Source organism: Coffea eugenioides, chromosome 6, assembly GCF_003713205.1.
Source record: "Coffea eugenioides isolate CCC68of chromosome 6, Ceug_1.0, whole genome shotgun sequence".
Lineage (NCBI taxonomy): Eukaryota > Viridiplantae > Streptophyta > Magnoliopsida > Gentianales > Rubiaceae > Coffea > Coffea eugenioides.
Genome location: NC_040040.1, coordinates 4,572,960 through 4,591,882, shown reverse-complemented (window position 1 = coordinate 4,591,882; position 18,923 = coordinate 4,572,960). Strand labels below are relative to the sequence as shown.

At 37.0% G+C, this 18,923-nt stretch overlaps 3 protein-coding genes across 3 annotated transcripts; 2 read left to right on the top strand and 1 right to left on the bottom strand.

Moving 5' to 3' along the window:
• Positions 1-1,042: 1,042 nt before the first annotated feature.
• LOC113773228 (F-box/LRR-repeat protein At1g67190) lies at positions 1,043-3,697 on the bottom strand. Its single transcript, XM_027317828.1, has 2 exons — positions 3,283-3,697; positions 1,043-3,142 (listed from the first exon to the last, which is right to left on the bottom strand). The coding sequence occupies exon 2, from the start codon at positions 2,659-2,661 to the stop codon at positions 1,402-1,404; it is 1,260 nt and encodes a 419-aa protein (XP_027173629.1). The 5' UTR covers positions 2,662-3,142; positions 3,283-3,697; the 3' UTR covers positions 1,043-1,401.
• Positions 3,698-7,888: 4,191 nt separating this feature from the next.
• LOC113773225 (cell division protein FtsZ homolog 2-2, chloroplastic) lies at positions 7,889-14,046 on the top strand. The gene is made up of 9 exons (XM_027317826.1): positions 7,889-8,098; positions 8,646-9,336; positions 9,790-10,089; positions 10,961-11,051; positions 11,482-11,606; positions 12,250-12,342; positions 13,215-13,280; positions 13,440-13,571; positions 13,689-14,046. Exons 2-8 carry the CDS (start codon positions 8,707-8,709, stop codon positions 13,569-13,571), a joined length of 1,437 nt encoding a protein of 478 aa, XP_027173627.1. The 5' UTR covers positions 7,889-8,098; positions 8,646-8,706; the 3' UTR covers positions 13,689-14,046.
• A 3,221-nt stretch (positions 14,047-17,267) lies between these two features.
• Positions 17,268-18,240, top strand: LOC113774596 (protein BIC1-like). The gene has a single exon (XM_027319158.1). The coding sequence runs from the start codon at positions 17,478-17,480 to the stop codon at positions 18,039-18,041; it is 564 nt and encodes a 187-aa protein (XP_027174959.1). The 5' UTR covers positions 17,268-17,477; the 3' UTR covers positions 18,042-18,240.
• Positions 18,241-18,923: the final 683 nt, after the last annotated feature.

The window sequence follows — 18,923 nt, the reverse complement described above, 5'->3', positions numbered from 1 at the left end:
TGATAGATGAACATACAAGAGAAGCAAAAATAAGCACTTCTTGTAGACGAAACCATTACTATGAAATTAGCCAATTTCACCCTTTAAACCAACTTGTTATCTGCATTCCAATAGCCTGAGAGTGAGATCCATTTTTCTTTTCACAAGCCTGGATGTCAAAGTTTTCAAGCAATTTCTACTAGTCGGTTAGAATGCTCGGGATCTCGAATTAGGTACTTAATGCTTCTATTTGGTGTCTTAATTGACTCCTAGAGTCAACAGGTCAAAATTTTCTTATCTTCTGTACTTTTACAAGTTTCTTCATGAACAAATGACTTTCAGGTGTTTCTTATTTTAAGGTGGGCCGTTAAATGCAATTTGAGTTTCATTACTATCAATGTGATTTTCTTGTTCCTTGTAAGACTAAAATGCTCTCTTCTCATTCTTAATATTTTCTTCTAGTCTCGCCTCAAAATCATGTATTGGCAGGTCCACATTAGCCATTATTCAGACTCAACATCTTTCTTTGTCAAAAGCTACTCAAAGCCAGCCCAAAGTTACCTTCATCATTAAAATGACGACAAACCACTAAGAATTCACCATAAGCAGCTCTCATTTCAGGTTTCCTGAAGTTGCCGTACATTAAAATGTAGGAGCTCTAAAATAATTCTGAAAGATATATTACTTGACTTTCCTGTTCAGTGATCAATACAAATTGTTTCTTCATTGAAAGAGTAAGGGAACACCAGCTTCCAGCCTCTACTTAACTGCAGTTTACAGTACCTTTCAACTCATCAAACAATTTATGCAGAACCAAGTACATAGATTCAGTTTTTGCATTAAGCAATTGAAAATAAAAACATCCTTAGCTTTAGTAGCAAACTTAAAGACCCTCCTTTTATTCAAACTAGCTAAGCTGATATGGAGATAGAACTTGACATCCAAGGAAAGGTAGAAAAAAGAAATGGACAATTTACCTCGTATAAGAAGCTTATGCAAGACAAAAAGATATGTCTTAGAAGTTTTGCACTTATGCATCAGCATCTAAAATGGGCTATGCAAGGATCCAGAAAATCAAACATTTAATATTTCAACAAAATGTTCCAAAACAATAGAATCCACAAAAGTTTGTACAACTGTGAGGCAAAGGACAAGTTCTTGCATTAAGTGAACACAACTCTTTCAACAGAAAAGACAATGATCAGCAAAAGTAGTTCGGCAATGAAGAGCAAAGTATAAAGACAAACACAAGATGTACATAAAAGAATGACTGATATACAATTGCTCGAAGTCGAAAAATTGTCAGAATGGACGAGATGGATACTGACAGGGAGAAGATGAATAACAGAACCTCATCTGAGCGTGTTGTTGCAGCTTGCAAAATCCATATTTGACATCGAATAATTGCGCCACATGGAAAATCTACTCGTATATAAACTGAACTTCCACGTCAGGATATTTCCTCATTAACTTTATCATGAACGAAGAAAAGTTGGCTAAGGCATGGCATTCTTCAGGGGTCTTGGTCTCTGACACAATACCATAAATCACCAACTTCCTGAGGATAGTGCACCTTTCCAGAAGTCCCGCAACCCAGTGCGAAAACAAGTCAGTGATTACCGTCCACCCAAGCTCCAGCACAACAATGTTCTCCAATTGGAAAGAACCTTGCAACCCATACTGAAGTGCTGCCTCTCTTAGATCATAACTCAGTGACAGGTGACTCAAAAGTGGAAAGCATGCCGAAATAGTCTCAATTTCTACAATCTCATCATCATCATCAAACACAACACCCCAAAGCCTGAGCCGTCTCAACTTTGATGATTTTGAAATCATATGATGAAACTTTGCCCACATGATTGTAAAATTGCCAACATCCACAACCTCAAGATTTTCAGCACTTTCACCAATGTCAAGATGGATAACACTAACATCATCAATCCTGAGGAGCTTTAGCGACCCCTTGCAAACAAGCTCAAACACTTCAAGCGTGCAATCTTTTAAGTGCAACTTCTCAAGACTATCTGCCTCAAGTATAAATTTGTCCAAACTAATAGCCTCAACATTTATATCCTTTAATGAGTTACTGCTCAGTTCCATTGTTGCCTGAGGATCTGACATGACAACATCAAGACTGACAAGAGTCAAAACCTCAATTTTTGGACAAGCGGTCAGTAAAAGACTTAGGTCCAAAGCTGATATACTGACATAACTAAGAGCAAGCAATCGCAAGCAAGGAAATTTCTGATAAGTAGGCTCAACCCCCGTTATTGTATTATGAGCCAACCTCAATACTTCCAGCTTGTGTCGACTGCATTTTTCAAGTATATTAATATTTGGTGTCGTTGTGACATTGTAGTGCAATTGCCGCAAGGTATCTCTAGTATACATAAGCCAAGCAATCACTGGGGCAGCTGAGAACTCATCAACATCATCCATAATTATTGAAAGGCACTGGAGTGCATTAGTCTGGAAAATTGTCTGCGTTATGATAATCTCTAGTTTAGTTGTAGTCAGGTCATGGTACACAGGCCAATCATTGGAGCTGAATCTAAGGGCGTGAAGGTGATTTTTCGATGCTTCTCGCCACTTTCGGCAAGTTGCAGATGCAATCAGAACATCACGAGCAGCCCCCAGCCGGGATAATATATTCCCAATGACCTCTACAGGAAGACACTCCATGCACAATCCAGAAAAACGAGCAAAGAATGAGATGCTCAATATTCCTATAACCTACTAAAATCGTCTAAGCCATTGAAGGCTTCAAAGTGAAAGAAAGCACAACCCAAAACCAAAATCTAATAATGGTTTTTTAAGTAAACTCAGTCCAACATATATAAATGAAGTAGCCAAACCTCCAGAATGATAAAATCAACGACCTCCAGAAAAGATATGTGGAGCAACCCCCGGTCAATCAATTTTTTTTTTTTTTTGTTGGCGAATGTCATGAACCAATAGTTCAACCAGCCCACTGACTAATCTGGAAACTGAGATTTGGGATAAAGGTTTTTAGAATAGTTGGACAGAAATCCTGCCTGATCATAGTTCAGATAGCCAATCTCTCAACTTTGTCTTAAGATATAGCAGATTAGGTACCGCTAGAAAGGGCGTTAACTTTCAGTCTTCAGCAATCAACATACACAAATTACATCAAATTCTAACCCTGCAACCAAAATATAATCAAGAAAGGACCACTTTCAGATAATAACGCACGAATAAAATAGCAAAGAAACATACGTATTCAAATATTAAATCAGAATCAAGAAAGAAGCTATTGAAACAGAGAGTTTTGTAGCGACTTACCAAATGAGATTAATCAGAGCGTCACGATCAGAACGCAGAATCCAAAATCGACTGACTAATCAAATAAATCAAGAATATAAAACGCATTGATCAAGGATGCCCCTCAATCGAGTGCACCAAAGGAAACATAAATTCAGGAAAAAAAGGACAGAGAAACGAGGAGCTGAGAAAGAAAGAAAAGAGATGGATGATGATATTGATTGACTGACGAGTAAGGAGGAAGAACAATCAACCAAAGAAGTATTAGTACCAACTGAGAGAAGGGAGGCAACGCAGGGAGGGCGGGGGAGTTAGGAATCTGATTTGCTGGAAGAAAGAAATGGTCAAGCTAGCTGTGTAGCCCCCCTGGCCTCCGCCTTTCTGCCCTCTTGGCTCCTGCACAGAAACATAACACACACACACGCACTGGTGACTGTTGTTGCCTTGTTGGTGTTCTAGGTTCGCCAAGTGGTTCGCACGTGACTGGAGGAGGAAACAGGAAAGTGGAAACCCGCGTACATGTAGATAGATAGATGGATATACATACGTCCGGTTTTATTCCATGATTCTACGCCCGTTCTGGTTTTTAAGACGATTGAGAGGCTCTACGAAATTGTCCTAGGTAGTTCATGATAGAGATTTCAACGTTTAAAAATATGTAGATCGAATTCAAGAAAAGTGGTAAAAGTAAATGGTAAATATTAGGGACAAGAGTCTAACTCTGATATTCTCGATTGCCCTTGTATCAAACAAAGAAAATGATAAATGTAGAGAAAGATTATTTTTGAGTTTGTTTGGATAGGAGTTTATTTAGATGATTTATTTGAAATAATTACTGTAACACTTTTTTGTGATGTGATGTATATGAGATAAAAAAGTGATTGGAAAATGAAGCAAATTATTTTTTTCTCAAATCATCTCAATCCAAACACATTTATTGTCAAGCTTACTAGAACAATTACACTAGTCAATCCAAATTTGAGAAAATCATACAAATAGTCCCTCAGCATATTAGTATTATTGTATTTTTTTTTGTCTCTCACATATGAAATGATGATTTTTTTGTCGTTCACATGTTGACTTTATATTTTTTTACCTTCTTCACATGTAAAATAATGAATTTTTGTCCCTCGCAAATAACAATGTTCATTTTTTGTCCCTCGATTCATCTATATTCATATTCTTAGTATGCCTAACAAACATTACGGGTAAAATCAAAAGATAGTAGGAAAAAGGGGGAAAAAAAGGTCCCTCATATTTCTTTCTTTTTCATCCTATTTTCCTAACCAAGAATGTGGCAACATCCATGGCTACCTCCAATTACTGTGCTAGCAATGTCGCTGTCGGCAGCTACTGCTTTCAATCACAAAATTTCATCTAATTTTGATATTAGTTTTTGTGAAAAAAGGACAAAAAAGGCTAAAAAAAATAGAAAAAATATTGGCGGGTAGAATATTCCACAGCTAATATTGAAAAAAAAAAACATTGGCATGTTTTTCTCTATTAGCTATATGACTAAAAAATATATGAAACTAATGTTGAGATCAAAATTTACCGGCCAGTGTTTTTTGCCTTTTTTCCATCAACATTTGTTCATTTTTTACAAAAAGCTAATATCAAAATTATATTCTACGTGAAAATTTGACTGAAGAATTGAATTATAATGAAATTTCATAACTAAAATAATAACCACCGATGACAACATTGCGATCAAAGGTAGTTATGGCTATTACACTTTGTTTGGATGGAGCATTATTTCAAATAATTATTTGGAATAAATACTGTAGCACTTTTTTTGATGTGATATATGTGAAATAAAAAGGTAGTTGAGAATATAAAAAGATAAATTAGAAAATGTATTTTTAATGCAAACGAATTTTTTTAAAAAATATAACAAAAAAAAGAAAGAAGTGTGAAGGACTTTTATCCCTTCTTTCCATTTTTGCTCAAAAAATTTGAGAGGCATGAGATGTGCATGAATGTTTTTGGACAAGCATATGAGTAACATTTAGATGAGAGACTTATAAACGTGCATTTTTTGCATTTGTGATGAACAAAATATCATTATTTCTTACACAGAATACGTGAAAGGTAAATAGCTGATATCTGTGTGATGAAAAATCATCATTTCATTTGTGCGAGACTAAGCTAACATTTGAGGGACTATTTGTATGATGTTTTCCTCAAAATTTTTGGTTTTTCTTGGTTAATATTTGAATGTCTCTCAAGCAGTTTCCTTTGCACATTAATAGGTTTTTTGTTTTTATAATTTGGTTAATTTTCAAACTTCTCCGTTAAAAATATGAAAAATTTCCATTAACCATTATTGTTTGAAGACTTCTCGAATATGGCATAAGGAGATTCTACAATTTCACACCTTCGAATTAAATTTGTCGTTAGATGGTAAAAAAAATATACTTTCGATCATCAGATTGTAACAATTTCAGAACCTAACATATGAACCACTACTATCGTTAAGGATGCGATGGAGGGCCTCTACCGTAGAATTTTCCCACAGCATAAATTAGTGAACTGAGAAAGAGAAATATATTTTTTTATATCAATGTAGACCCAAATATCAATTGTTACGTCCAAAAGATGTTAGCATCGGAGGAAAGTGTTAAAAAAACAAAAGCGTAAACTAGTGGTGGAGCAAAAACAAATAGCGGCCTATGATTACACGAATCACGACAAAATTTCCGTGTTTTGTCACATAAACAACCATTTTTAAAGATATCATAACGGAAGGCGTTAATTGCGCTTTACAACTCTCAATTATTCTCAAATCTTACTTTCTTACCCTAAACTTTTTACTTCCATAATATACCACCTTGAAGTTCTAACTTTTAACAATCCATTACATTTCACTATTTTATGACAAATTGAAATAGGGTTCAGATGGCCCATAGTTGGCACAAAGAACCTTTCAACCATCACCTTAATTTTCTTCTAAAATTGCCATTTTTTTTCCTACCAGGAGATGTGCCAAGCAGCACATTTTTTTGCCCTTTCCATCAAAAGGTAACAAAATTTTGATTCTTTTCGAGCAGTCAAAAACTTAATGGAACTTTCTCTCTTAATTTCTTTTATTAAAAAATAGAGCTGTTATTAACTTTAATTGGGTAGAAAATATGCCCATTGCAACACATTTTCTGACAAAAAAAAGAGAGGCATTTTAAGGAAAAAATAAGAGTGGGGTTCAAAAGGTCCTTGTATGCATAATTGGATGGCTCATCCATCATTTTGCCAAACTAAAGTTAGCAGTCGATTGCAAAATTTAGAAGTTTAAAGTTAAAAATGGAAAAATTTTAGAGTAATAAAGTGAGATTTGAAAATAGTTGAAGGGTGCAAAGTAATCCTAATATTATAATAATTGTTGCACTGGCTTAAGTACGAAAGAAACGAGAGAGGATGCTTCAAAATAATTTATTTATTTTTTTTTAAAGAAACAAGAGGAAATTGAAGCCAACCAATCGGTTAAAAGGCAGTGCGATAAGGGACTATGTGGTGGCTAAATACCATTGAGCCCATGTGACCCATGAGCGGAGTCAATTTTGATTGATGGATTGACACACTGAGCATTTTGTTTTGTGCACTGAGTGTGAAAATGGTGGGAATTAAAAAAAGGGATAATTTCAGAAACCTCAGGGAAGTGAGGTTTCTGACAGTCTCGCTCACTTCTCATGAACTTTGTAAAATATCAGATACCTTCCCTATCAGGTTCTTGGGCCCTATTTGTGATGTTATTGATGGTGAATTGACAGATATACCCTCATAACTTATGATATATTTCGAAACTATTTTGACAGAATTAGTTAAACGAGTAATACGAATAATTAACCAACTTAACTATAATTTAGATGCAAAACTAATAGCGAATGATCAACCAAGTTAACTATTATTTGCTCTTTATCGTTGGTTTAGCTGTGCACAAAGAGGTATTGGCTTCTACCTTCCAAAATGCAATAGGCACCTTGCCTTTTCCAAAATTTTTGAATATTTTGAAGTGTATAGTTTAAAAATTCTGACAAATTTTTTGAGGTTACTGTAATTAAAGTTTTTAAAAAACTTGTAGCAGACAAACTTAACAAAAAATTCAAGTGCCAAACAAGCCCTAAGTCACTAATGATAATCTTGAGGGCAGATGTGGGATGAAGTGTTTTTTCTCTCTCCTGATATATATTTAAAATTGTTTGTGCATTTCAATTGGGTGAGATTTGATACATTCTACTTAATTTTAGGGGAGATAGCTGATATTTTGTAAAGTTCAGGGAAGATGAGTGAGACTGTCAGAAACCTCCCACGAGGTTTATGAAATTATCCCTTAAAAAAAACCCCCCATTTCTTGGATATTTTTTCAATGGTCAATCATCACCAACGCAACTCGGACTATTTATCTTTTTCTTCAAAGTGAGAGTTTTATAGCTTTTATACCTTTTTTTTTTAGGTTTAACCGGAATATGGCTTAAATCTTGCTTGGTTTGTTAGGAGGGAGCTGTAAAAGATAAATACTAAACCCCAAAAGAGAAAGGGAAAAGAAAATAGGACGAGCGCTTTTAGTGCTACTACTTTCTCTCCCCAGTCCGTCTCCACCTGCCCTGTCAACCCTCGCGTACGGTAGCAGAGCATAGGCCGTAGAAATTAGCGGTACTAAAAGTCTAAACTAACCAGTGGTATACATAGAAGGAAAAGAATGAAGTGATTAACCAAAATCCCAAAACCCCAGCTCCCCTGACATTTGCTGCCCCCCTTCTCTCAAACCAAAAACCTCTGCTTTTCCAGTAAATGCTTCACCCATTGCCACTGCGGTTGACAAGTGCGGCGCTGACTGTCTCAGGTCTCTCTCTCTCTCTCTCTATCTCTCTCTCCATCTCAAAAAATAAAACTCCTTTGTTTCCAGTATATCGATGTCTCATTATCATACCCAAAGCTCATTTTTTCTCTTTCCCGCTTCTGTTTCCTTCTGATTCTTGATGTTTTAGGGCCTATCCTTTTTTTTTTTTTTTGGTTTCAAGTGTTGCTGCAATTTTTTGCCCCATTTTAATTTGTCTTCTTTTAAATTGGTTTAAAGCTACTACTGTCTTTCTTGCGCCAAGGAGCCCGGGAAGGGTTCATGTTTATGCTGTCTGGAATAACATCTTAACACATTTCGAAAATCATCACTATCTGTTGCATTATAATGTAAATGATCTTGGAAACATACGTTACAAATTAGCGTTGGCTTTTTCCTTTTTCTTTCTACTCTGCTGAGGTTCTTTACTTGTTTATCTTGTTGAAGTTTTCGTTTATTAAGTATTGGTTTTGGTTATGATTGTTGGGAGCTTTCTGGCTGCATTTTACAATTAAACATGAGCTAAAAGAATATACTGGACTGCAAATTGTAGGATTCGGCAATTTGGCTTAAATTCTATCTAAGTTGCGTATAGTATTTTGGGGTTTTCTGGTATGGCTACCTGCACATCGACTTGTTTTACGCGTTACGATGCTCGAAGGTCAATGGGGATTTTGACCGTTCTTGGAGGAAAAGTAGGCCCGCTGAAAACGCCCGATGAAAAGATTGGCTTTTTGAATGTTAGCCAAAGGGGTAGTCCAATTTGCACTCAGATTAAGTGTTCAACAAACTCTCATAGTGTCAGCCAATTTCAGAGCAAGGATCCCTTTCTGAATTTGCACCCAGAAATTTCGATGCTTAGGGGTGAGGGGAACCCCACCATAGCCAACCCTCGGCAGGATAGCTCAAGTGGAAGTGTTACAGAGAGTTTGAGAGATACTTCGAGCTCAAACAATTACAATGAGGCAAAGATAAAAGTTATTGGTGTTGGAGGTGGCGGGTCAAATGCTGTCAATCGAATGATTGAGAGCTCTATGAAGGGTGTAGAGTTCTGGATTGTTAACACGGATGTCCAAGCCATGAGGATGTCACCTGTTTTTTCTGAGCAACGCTTGCAAATTGGTCAAGAGCTTACCAGGGGACTTGGAGCTGGTGGGAACCCGGATATTGGGATGAATGCTGCTAAAGAAAGCAAAGAAGCAATTGAAGATGCAGTTTACGGTTCAGACATGGTTTTTGTCACGGTAAGTTCTACTTCTCTTTTGCCAAGTTATTTTCTGGGGTGGATACTTTTACAGTTAGGCATATACTTGTGTTTCTGCAATTTTCTCTATCAGTTCGAAGAAACTGTAGTGAAGGTGTTCATTAACAAAGATGATGAAAAGATATATCGAAGCCTACGTTTCTGTAGTACGAACAGATTGTTGATTTTTTGTTTTAACATATTGTGCTTCCAGAATATCAAAGCATACATTTCTGTAGTAGCAACAGATTGTTGATTTTTTGTTTTAACATATTGTGCTTCCAATCCGTGCTCAGACACTAGTAAAATTTAAGTTCCTGTTAAACTCTACTAAATGGTGTGAAAGGCAATGCTATTTCATCTGATACATGTATGCTAATATTTAGTATTTTTAATTTTTGTGTTAGCCATTTGTTTTATAATCTCATGTTGGACTTCACATGGACCTCTACAGGCTGGAATGGGTGGAGGAACTGGGACTGGTGGGGCTCCTGTAATTGCTGGAATTGCTAAAGCAATGGGTATCTTGACAGTAGGCATTGTTACAACTCCTTTCTCCTTCGAGGGCCGTAGAAGAGCCGTTCAAGCACAAGAAGGGATTGCAGCTTTGAGAGAGAATGTCGATACACTGATTGTCATTCCAAATGACAAATTACTGACTGCAGTCTCCCCATCTACACCAGTAACAGAAGCATTTAACTTGGCTGATGATATTCTTCGACAAGGAGTCCGTGGTATCTCAGACATAATCACGGTATTGAATTCAATGTGACTAAAGGCTCATCCATTATATCTAGCTAATATAGTTGACACTGCTTATATTTAGCAGCCTACTCCACCTAGCTTATTCTCATGCACATATACTTGAATACTAAGTTGTGTTGGAGATTGAATATATGAACTCTTCCTAGATGACCAACTCTTGTGGTAGAAGTTAAAGAAGGTCTATGCAATTATCTACTATTTGGGATTTCTGTCTTATAGGTGGATGGTGGTTCTTGTATGTTCCATCAGTTTTGATCAATTAGTAAAACTCAGTGATTGAGTATCTGCTTTAGCTAATTCTTCCAATTTTCTTGAAGGATGATCAATCTCACGCAATAATGCAGGTGAAACTAGGCTAGAAATGTATTATAAAAGCGTAATATGTTTCAGTTATAACTGTATATTATATATACTTCTACCTTGTGAGTACCTTTTTAGCATGCAAGTGTGGAAGCGTACCTCATTCACGCACACTTTCTCCCACCTCAAACTCCATATTTAAAATTCTTTGCACTCTTTCATGATTCATGGTTGTTAAAACACTTCATAATTGAACCAATCAATATGTAAAGTTGCACCAAGTTCTTTGGGTTCTCTATGTGAAATGCTACTATGGAACATATGAAATATAGAATTTAGGTGTGTGTGTGGCTGTCACATGGACATCCTATACATATAAATTTAAGGCTTTGTAACTGATGCTGAATGGTACAGCGCATGACTGAACTATGAATTCACCAAGTTTTGTAAGCTACTGTACTCAGTAACAAATTAGTTTAATTTATTTTTCACCATCGCTTTCAGTTTGTATTACAAGATACTTGTCTTATAGAATTTGTGATAAGTTGTGGTCCGTGCAGATTCCTGGGCTGGTGAATGTGGATTTTGCTGATGTGCGTGCCATTATGGCTAATGCTGGTTCTTCATTGATGGGCATTGGGACTGCAACAGGTACTTTCTATAAGCTGCTGAATTGACGAAGTGTGTCTCAAGAAGCATCCATGCTTCTCTTGTCTTTGTGACCATCTTTTTGGAGACCACCGTCCCCTAAACTGGTTTCTTAGTAAACTCCTTGGTGTTTCTTATACTAAGCTATGATTTCACCTTTCGTACTCATTGCTCAGTTCCATGGAAATGACTAGTGAATATCTGAAAAAAAGTGCTTCATCGTAAAAATGACATTATTTGGAAAATAACTTGAATCAGAATTTTGACTATTGTCATCTCCCTGTTAATTCAAATCAAAGGTTTGTTCACTTTCTTTCTTTGATCTTCTTTTCTATTTTTTTCTCATTTGAATGTTTTGTTTTAGGGTATGATGATCGAGGTCCTAACTTATAGGATCCAGAGTAACTCACATTCTGGATATTTAACTGTGCAGGGAAGACAAGGGCTAGGGATGCTGCATTGAATGCTATTCAATCTCCATTGTTAGATATCGGGATAGAGAGGGCTACTGGTATTGTGTGGAATATTACTGGTGGCAGTGATTTGACATTGTTTGAGGTATATAATTCTTTCTCTGATGTGTGTGAACGTGTGCTTGGTTTGCTACAGAGGAACTGATGAAGATATTTTACACTAATTTACTATGAAGATTATCTCTCTTTTGGAAACAAAGGATTTACTTTTGAAGGAGACAGAAACCTCTGCTATCTGGTGTCTGTTTTGTTTGACATGAATAAAAATGCAGCCCATATCTCATAAAATAGTTAAATTTTTTGCTTGAAGTGGTTTTTAACATTCATTGTTTGTGGACTTTCTCTCTCTACACAAACTGAATTGTGTTGTTTTTGAACTTATAACCCTTTCTTCTGGACAATGAGGTTTTTATGGGGAAACTGCTATTTGGGTGCTTAAGTGGCCCCTGTATCATCAATATTATGACAAAATGAAGGTTTTGGGTGATGGTGACACAGTTCTTAATGTTGAAACGTTGAAGATTTCTGAGAATAACTGGCATACTGAACTTAGTACTTTGGGGTCAAGTTTAGGATTTCCATTGTAGTCTATATGCCTTCTAACTTCTTCACACAGGTTATGTAATCTGCCCATTTGTGTATGTTGGCGTCACTAAATAGTTGTCTTTTGTTTGATCTAGTTCTAAAATTCTTTGTTCATGTCATTAGTGTTTCCTGGCTTTGTATAGGTAAATGCTGCTGCAGAGGTCATATATGACCTTGTGGATCCAAGTGCCAATTTAATCTTTGGAGCTGTTATTGATCCATCACTAGGCGGTCAAGTAAGTCACTTACTATCTCTGCACAAGCAGGACAAATCTTGCCACTGGTATTCTGTTAAATTCGTAGTTACTGTTTCATTGTATTGTGTAATAGTCTTTTGCCAATAATTGGTTTGTCCTTGAGAACAAATGTCGTAAACAAATCCTCACTCATGTCGTGTCTCCCTTTATCAAAGTTTGAAAGGGGGTTATTTCTTCACATGCCCCTGTTTAATGTTCACCTATGATATCATTTACTCTCCTATTCAACTCACTTGGTAGGATATAAAACAATTTCAGGCAAGGGGACAACTATAATTCAGCCCTGATTTGACTTGTTTGGCTTAGTGTATTGACTGCACTTAATGCAAAAATTAAGGGGATTTTGTTTTCATTGCTTGCCATGTTAGCATCTGCCCTTGAGCTTTTTCTGTCATTCTTCTCCCAAGTTCTTCCCACGAGAAAAAAAAAATACTGTCCTTTTGGTTGTGTTTTTTTTTTTTAAAACTTTAAGAAACAGTTTTTTTGCATCTTTATTTTTCTGTATTTCCAAAAAGTAAGAGATAAGTAGAATAAGCTCTCCTTGATTGTCTTTAATTGGAAGATTGAAATATAGAATTTGCAGCGAAAGATCTTTAATTCACAGAACAAAGTAAAAGAGGAAAAAAAATTGACTCGGCAACGCTTGGAAGGTGTTACATTAATTGTTTGACAAATCCTTTATATTACCACTTCTTAATGTTATAATAGATTGATCTGCATCGGTTTTCACTCAAAATTGATGCCATTCATTGGTGATGGATCATTTTTTGTTTAGAGCAGATGCTTTAATTCCAGCATTATCATTTGTTTTTCACGTGGAGCTTTGAATTTTGTAATTTCTGCTCATTCAGGTTAGTATAACCCTAATTGCTACGGGATTTAAACGCCAAGAAGAAAGTGAGGGGAGACCTCTTCAGGTATTTATCATGCTTTAGCTGTAACCACAGCGCTCTTGCTGCCCCCAACAAAGTGGGGAAAAGAAAAAAAACGCTGTTCTTATGTGCTCCTGGTTTCATTCTCTGTTGTGATGACCGTTTCTTTTTTGAAAGCTTGTTTGACCTTTGGTCCACATACAGGCAGGTCAGATGGCACAAGGAGATGCAGGTCTTGGAATGAATCGACGACCATCATCCTTCCTGGAAGGTGGTTCTGTGGAGATCCCTGAATTTTTAAGAAAGAAAGGGCGTTCTCGCTATCCAAGAGCTTAAGTCAGCTTTTTGTTTTTTTGCTTTTCCTGTCACACAATCTTCATGTTGAACTACACTGTTTTGTCGAGACTACATCCTCAGTTATGCGAGTATTCAGCAAAGTTTTTTTATGTACAGGATTGGGGTAATGGGTTCAATGGCAAATTTCCACAGGGAAGCATCGTATGCAATCCTTCAAGAATAATAAATACACTCTGCTCTCTTCAAGAATAATGGGGAGGTAGACAATGACGACGACGGGTATCATCTATTGTCCAGGCCAGCGGAATATTGTACAGTATACTTGTTTTTATCACCGTAGATGAACTTGTGCATATATGTTGACGATTGCAGTGGAATTAGCATTAGTCTTTCAGAGTTCATACCCCTGGTGAGCAGTGTTTGTGGAGTGGTTTCTTTTTTTTTTTTTGGTTTCCTTTTTGAGATATTGCTTCTCGCAATAGGTGGTTTCTCGTTGCCATTCTGCTGAGACCAACCTTTCTTGCCGTAATTTTACAGATTACGTTCACAAAATTTTTTTGATCCTGTTTTTCGCACACAAGACTTGACTGACTGCTAGTGATTACGATGAATGATGACCCCAAGGTAGCAAATAGCAGCAGGACTGATTAGTGGCCATCCTGAGTTTTTTAATCTAAGCGTAACAGAAATAGTGCAGTGCCCTGTCCATATACGCTTGTGGCCGGCCGCCCAGGGGGGGATAAGATTACTAGATTAGGGGGAAAAGGACGTGCAAGGGCAATTTTAACTTGTGTCCTATTCATGGTTACAAGTGCTGAGCCAAGGTCTTCCATCACTTCATCTGTTGCATTGCGTTTTATGGAATTGAGGGTATCGCTACCCAATTCGGCCACAATACAGCTGACATTTGGTCGTGTGCCATTCCATAGGTTTACAAAAGATTGGTTCAGAGGAATCCTAGGAAAGCCTCAAAACAGTCTGGACGCATCCGCCTCTTGTTTTTGACGGGCTCTTACAACCTGCGCATGGTTGTGCTTTCAAGTTTCAAGAGAGAGTGGGGCCATAGTTTTGAATTGTTAGGTTAGGTATCTCTACCCCATTGTGCAGTATTGGGTCTTTACTCGCACAGAAGTCGGATCCGCAAGACAAGGAGTTGCCTCCGCCCTCACCACTTACCACTCTCCATCCTTCCTTTTCACTGCTTGACCCATGAACTAAATTTTTAGTTGAGACATATGGTAGAAAGATGTATCCATATTATGGTAATGAAATTCACTACCCTTCTAGTTTCTTGCATATTTCGATTATGTCTCATGTATTTTGCTTCTCATTTGATCTAAAATATATTCAAAAGTTGTGTAAGAAGTTAAAAAATTTATGTGAATATCATGACTTACTGTGTGTTTTTTTTTTGGGTTACTATCACTTTATCTCATTAAACTATATCACTACTATCAGTTTATCCCATAACGTTATCTATTAGTCACTTTACCCCCATAAGTAATTCAACTCAACATGTTCAGAAATTTTGGACAAAAATACCTTTTTATTTTATAGCATTACTACATTGTTATTATCACTTTATTCGTTTAGATTATAGTGATACAATCACTTTAGTTCCTAGCTCCATCTATTTCTATTTTTTTCAATATTAATGAGATTGTCAAGAAGAAAGAAATTAATACTTTGACTATATCACTACAATATAAGAATACATGTTTATATTCTCAAGTAATCATACTAGCTAATGAACTTGACACAGCGGATTGTCCAGGCTTTGCAAGAGATCATGGTGCTATCATGATCATGATTATTTTCTTTTGGGCGGAAATCATGGCGCTAGTAGTACAGGGGACAGCAAAACCCGCAACACAAGGCGGGGTAAACGGAAAGTCAAAGAGAGTCGAAGATGAAAAGAACCAATCTGTAGCCAAAGGAAACGGCTTTGGATTTGATATATATATAAAACTATAAGATCCAGTGCTGCTTGCTGAGGATGCAGTTGAAACTCAGTCGTGATAAGACATAGTGTTACAGAATATACATTAATCAGAGACAATTAGATACTGAAGAGAATGGTGGAAAAGTATGGTCCGGAGGCTTCAACGAAGTATTATTGGAGGAGGAGGAGAAGAACTTTGTCATCATGCAAGTTATACCCCATAATTGTCCCAGCTGATTTAGCTATAAGTCTCTAGCCTTTGAGTTCTTTCGACCTCTGAGTTCTTTCGACCTCTGGAATTTCAGTAGCCTGCAGGTATCCTTTTGCTTGCCCTTCGCTTGCTTCTTTTTCTTCTTCAACCTGATCCTTTCTCAAGTGACAAGAATAAGATCTCTGGTGACAAACTTATTAATTTGCGCTTTTTTTTTTTCAGTTTTTGTTGACCAATGGATCCTTTCTCAAGTGACAAAAACTTATTAATGTAGTTTCTTAACTTGAGAATTCTCATTGAACGCACAATTTGAGTTTCAACAAGAAGTCCAATTATTTTGATTCCGTCCCTTACTAGTTTTTTTATTCTCTAGTATGTATTACTAGTTTTTTGCCCTTGTCAAAGTCACTGCAGCTTATTATAAGTGACTGCCGCCTTCCCTATCCACTACAATTCTAAAAAATAAATGATTGCCAATAGTCCTTTTATTTGAATTTAAGCTATGGCCGTGTAAAATTAAATTCAGGATATTAATCACCTTGCACGTCACCATTTCTGAACCAAAAAATCTCAGCTTGTCAAATCAGACAATCGCTTGAAATTCCATTTTCCAGGTACCATAAAAATTTTCTTTGAAAACACAATATGATACCTCAAAGGAAAAGAAAAGAAAAGAAAAGAAAAATGGAGAGAACTTTCTTTTCGTGAAATTAATGCGACAATGAAATCTTGAAGTAACATGTACACACAAACCAAACCATTGGGCACGAGTAAATGCCAGTAGTAATGGCCTTGTTTGCAACTGTGTGTGGTCTCTCCCTCTTTGGATCTTTCCTGCGATCTCTTCATCCCTCTCAAGTCTCATTCGGTGGCTTTGGATGCAAATTTTCAACAATGGCCGAAAAATGGAACGCTGTAAAATAAGGCTGCAGGTTTTGGTTCTTATTGTTTGTTGCATGCATTTATCTCCCTGCATTTCATACGTATGTCAATGTAAACCCAATCCTCGTCTCCTCCTCCTCCATTGATTGTGACGGTTGACAGGCAAAATATGAAAAACCCAAAACAAAATGGAAAACTTAATCATGTAGGTAACCTGCAATTTTATAAACCAGAGGAAAGGACTCAAAAATTTATGTCAATGCAAAAATATTTTGCAAAGCTCGATATGATTCAGGTAAGAACGAAAGCCGCCAAGTTTTGCATGAAAGAAATATCTGGCTAACCTTCTTCCAAATCCAAAGTTGTCTCCGTCTGGAATTAATTAATGATTGGTACAAATTGTAGCTGAACCTGTCGTCAACGAAATTCCCTTCCTGAATCAAAATCTCTACAATCATTGGCCAGCAACATCTAAAATTCACATTATCATTGATTATATCCCCAGGGAAAATTAAATTGCCAAATCAAACATCAACCTCACAATCCTCCAAAAATCAATCGAAGGTATCAAACTCCCCCTCACAGCCTCTCTTTTTCCTTCTCTTTTCTGGGGGGATTTTCAAGCTTGAAGTAAGCCACACAATTTGGAATCTACATCAGAAAAGACACGTACATTTGTCCCATGCCATACATAAAGAAACATTTTGCTAGGACGTGTAAACGAACACCCCCACCCATTTGCTTTCTAGTTTCTATCTACTAGTACTAGTAGTATTTTCTTTATTACTATATTCCCATTGCTTCCCACGTAGTAAAGGCTTCATGTAATGTAATCCCCAACACTCGATTGGCAATTGGCATCACACACACACACACACACACACAGAGGAATAATATTTTCCATTTTTATATGAAACGAGAACATCCAAGTAGCAGTGCTAGCATGACCCTTCAGAATTCTTATGATTCTGCTCAAGATACTACCGTCTCAGCTGCAGTGCTACTCCTGCAGGAGTTCAAGAAAGCTAATCACGAGACCTTATCCTGCGATGAACAAATCAAGTCGGTCAAGCCACGCTGGGGAACTAATGATGAGTTTAAACGTCATCAGCCACGGCTAATGTCAAAAAACACTACTGTCAAAGACGCAAAACATCAACCCAAAGTTGATGGAGCAGCAAAATTACAGCCGTCTTCAGCTGTTCTAACTCCTTTAGTTGAAAACTTGAGGACGACAAACGAGGCTGAGGTGTCGACCGGGCGGGAAAGACTGAAGAGACATCGGATTGAAGTTGCGGGTCGAGTTTGGATTCCGGATATATGGGGTCAAGAGGAGCTGCTAAAGGATTGGATTGACTGCAGTGCCTTTGATGCTTCCGTAATGAATAGTAGTATAATCTCGGCTCGGGCTGCATTGGTTGAAGAAGGAAGAAGAGCCAATTCAAGCAGAATAAGAATAGAGAACCGTTGTTAGTTTTTACTATTAATTTCAACAGATGAGTTCTATTTTGACCCTTTTTTTTTTATCTTGATATCATGGCAACAATCCTCTGCATATGTGAATTAATTCTCAGTAAGTAGATTGCGTAGCTCTATGATATCAGTTGCAACCCATTGAATTGATGATTATCCAGCATGATTTAGGTAATGGAGATTCATGAATTATTGCAGCACGGTAATTGGCATACCTGATATCGTTTTCTTGTACACACAAAAAAAAAAAAAAAAAAAAAAAAAAAACCTTAACTAAACCAGTCTAGCAAGTAGCTGAAATATTTCTCTCTCCTCTGATATAATTTTATTTTCCAAGGCAGATATTACTTAAACAAGCAGTTCTTGAAAATTATTTTCCCATCAAGAGTTTACTATAGCTCTTATAATAAGTTAAATCTCTTCATCTCATGCGCCTACATGAGTCAGGATAATTTACTTGAAGTGATTGGTGTCGATCGTTATTCGCGTCAAAAGGCTCTATCTTGCTCATGTGCAAGTTACTGGCGCCGTTACTCTCTTCTCTTTTTTTTTTTTCCCCTTTTGTGGGTTGGGGGGGGGGGGGGGGGCAGCCTACTGAAAGAAAAAAGAAGTTACTAGCGGGACCGTTGATTAGGCGAGATGCATTCCGCTTGTCCTTCACTTATTTTGAAAGATGTCCAGATTCTTGCCTCTCGTTTGGAAGCTTCGACGGGGTCCATGAGGGTTAAGCTGGGATCCAACTATTCAAAGACTGTAAAGAAAAGTCGCTTGAGATATAATGTAGAGACTGTAAATATCAAGTCAGGTGCTTCCTTGACGATTGTTCAAGGAAGGGGAAAATTTAGTCCCCATGAAAGGCGTACAATATATGGTTGCACAGGCC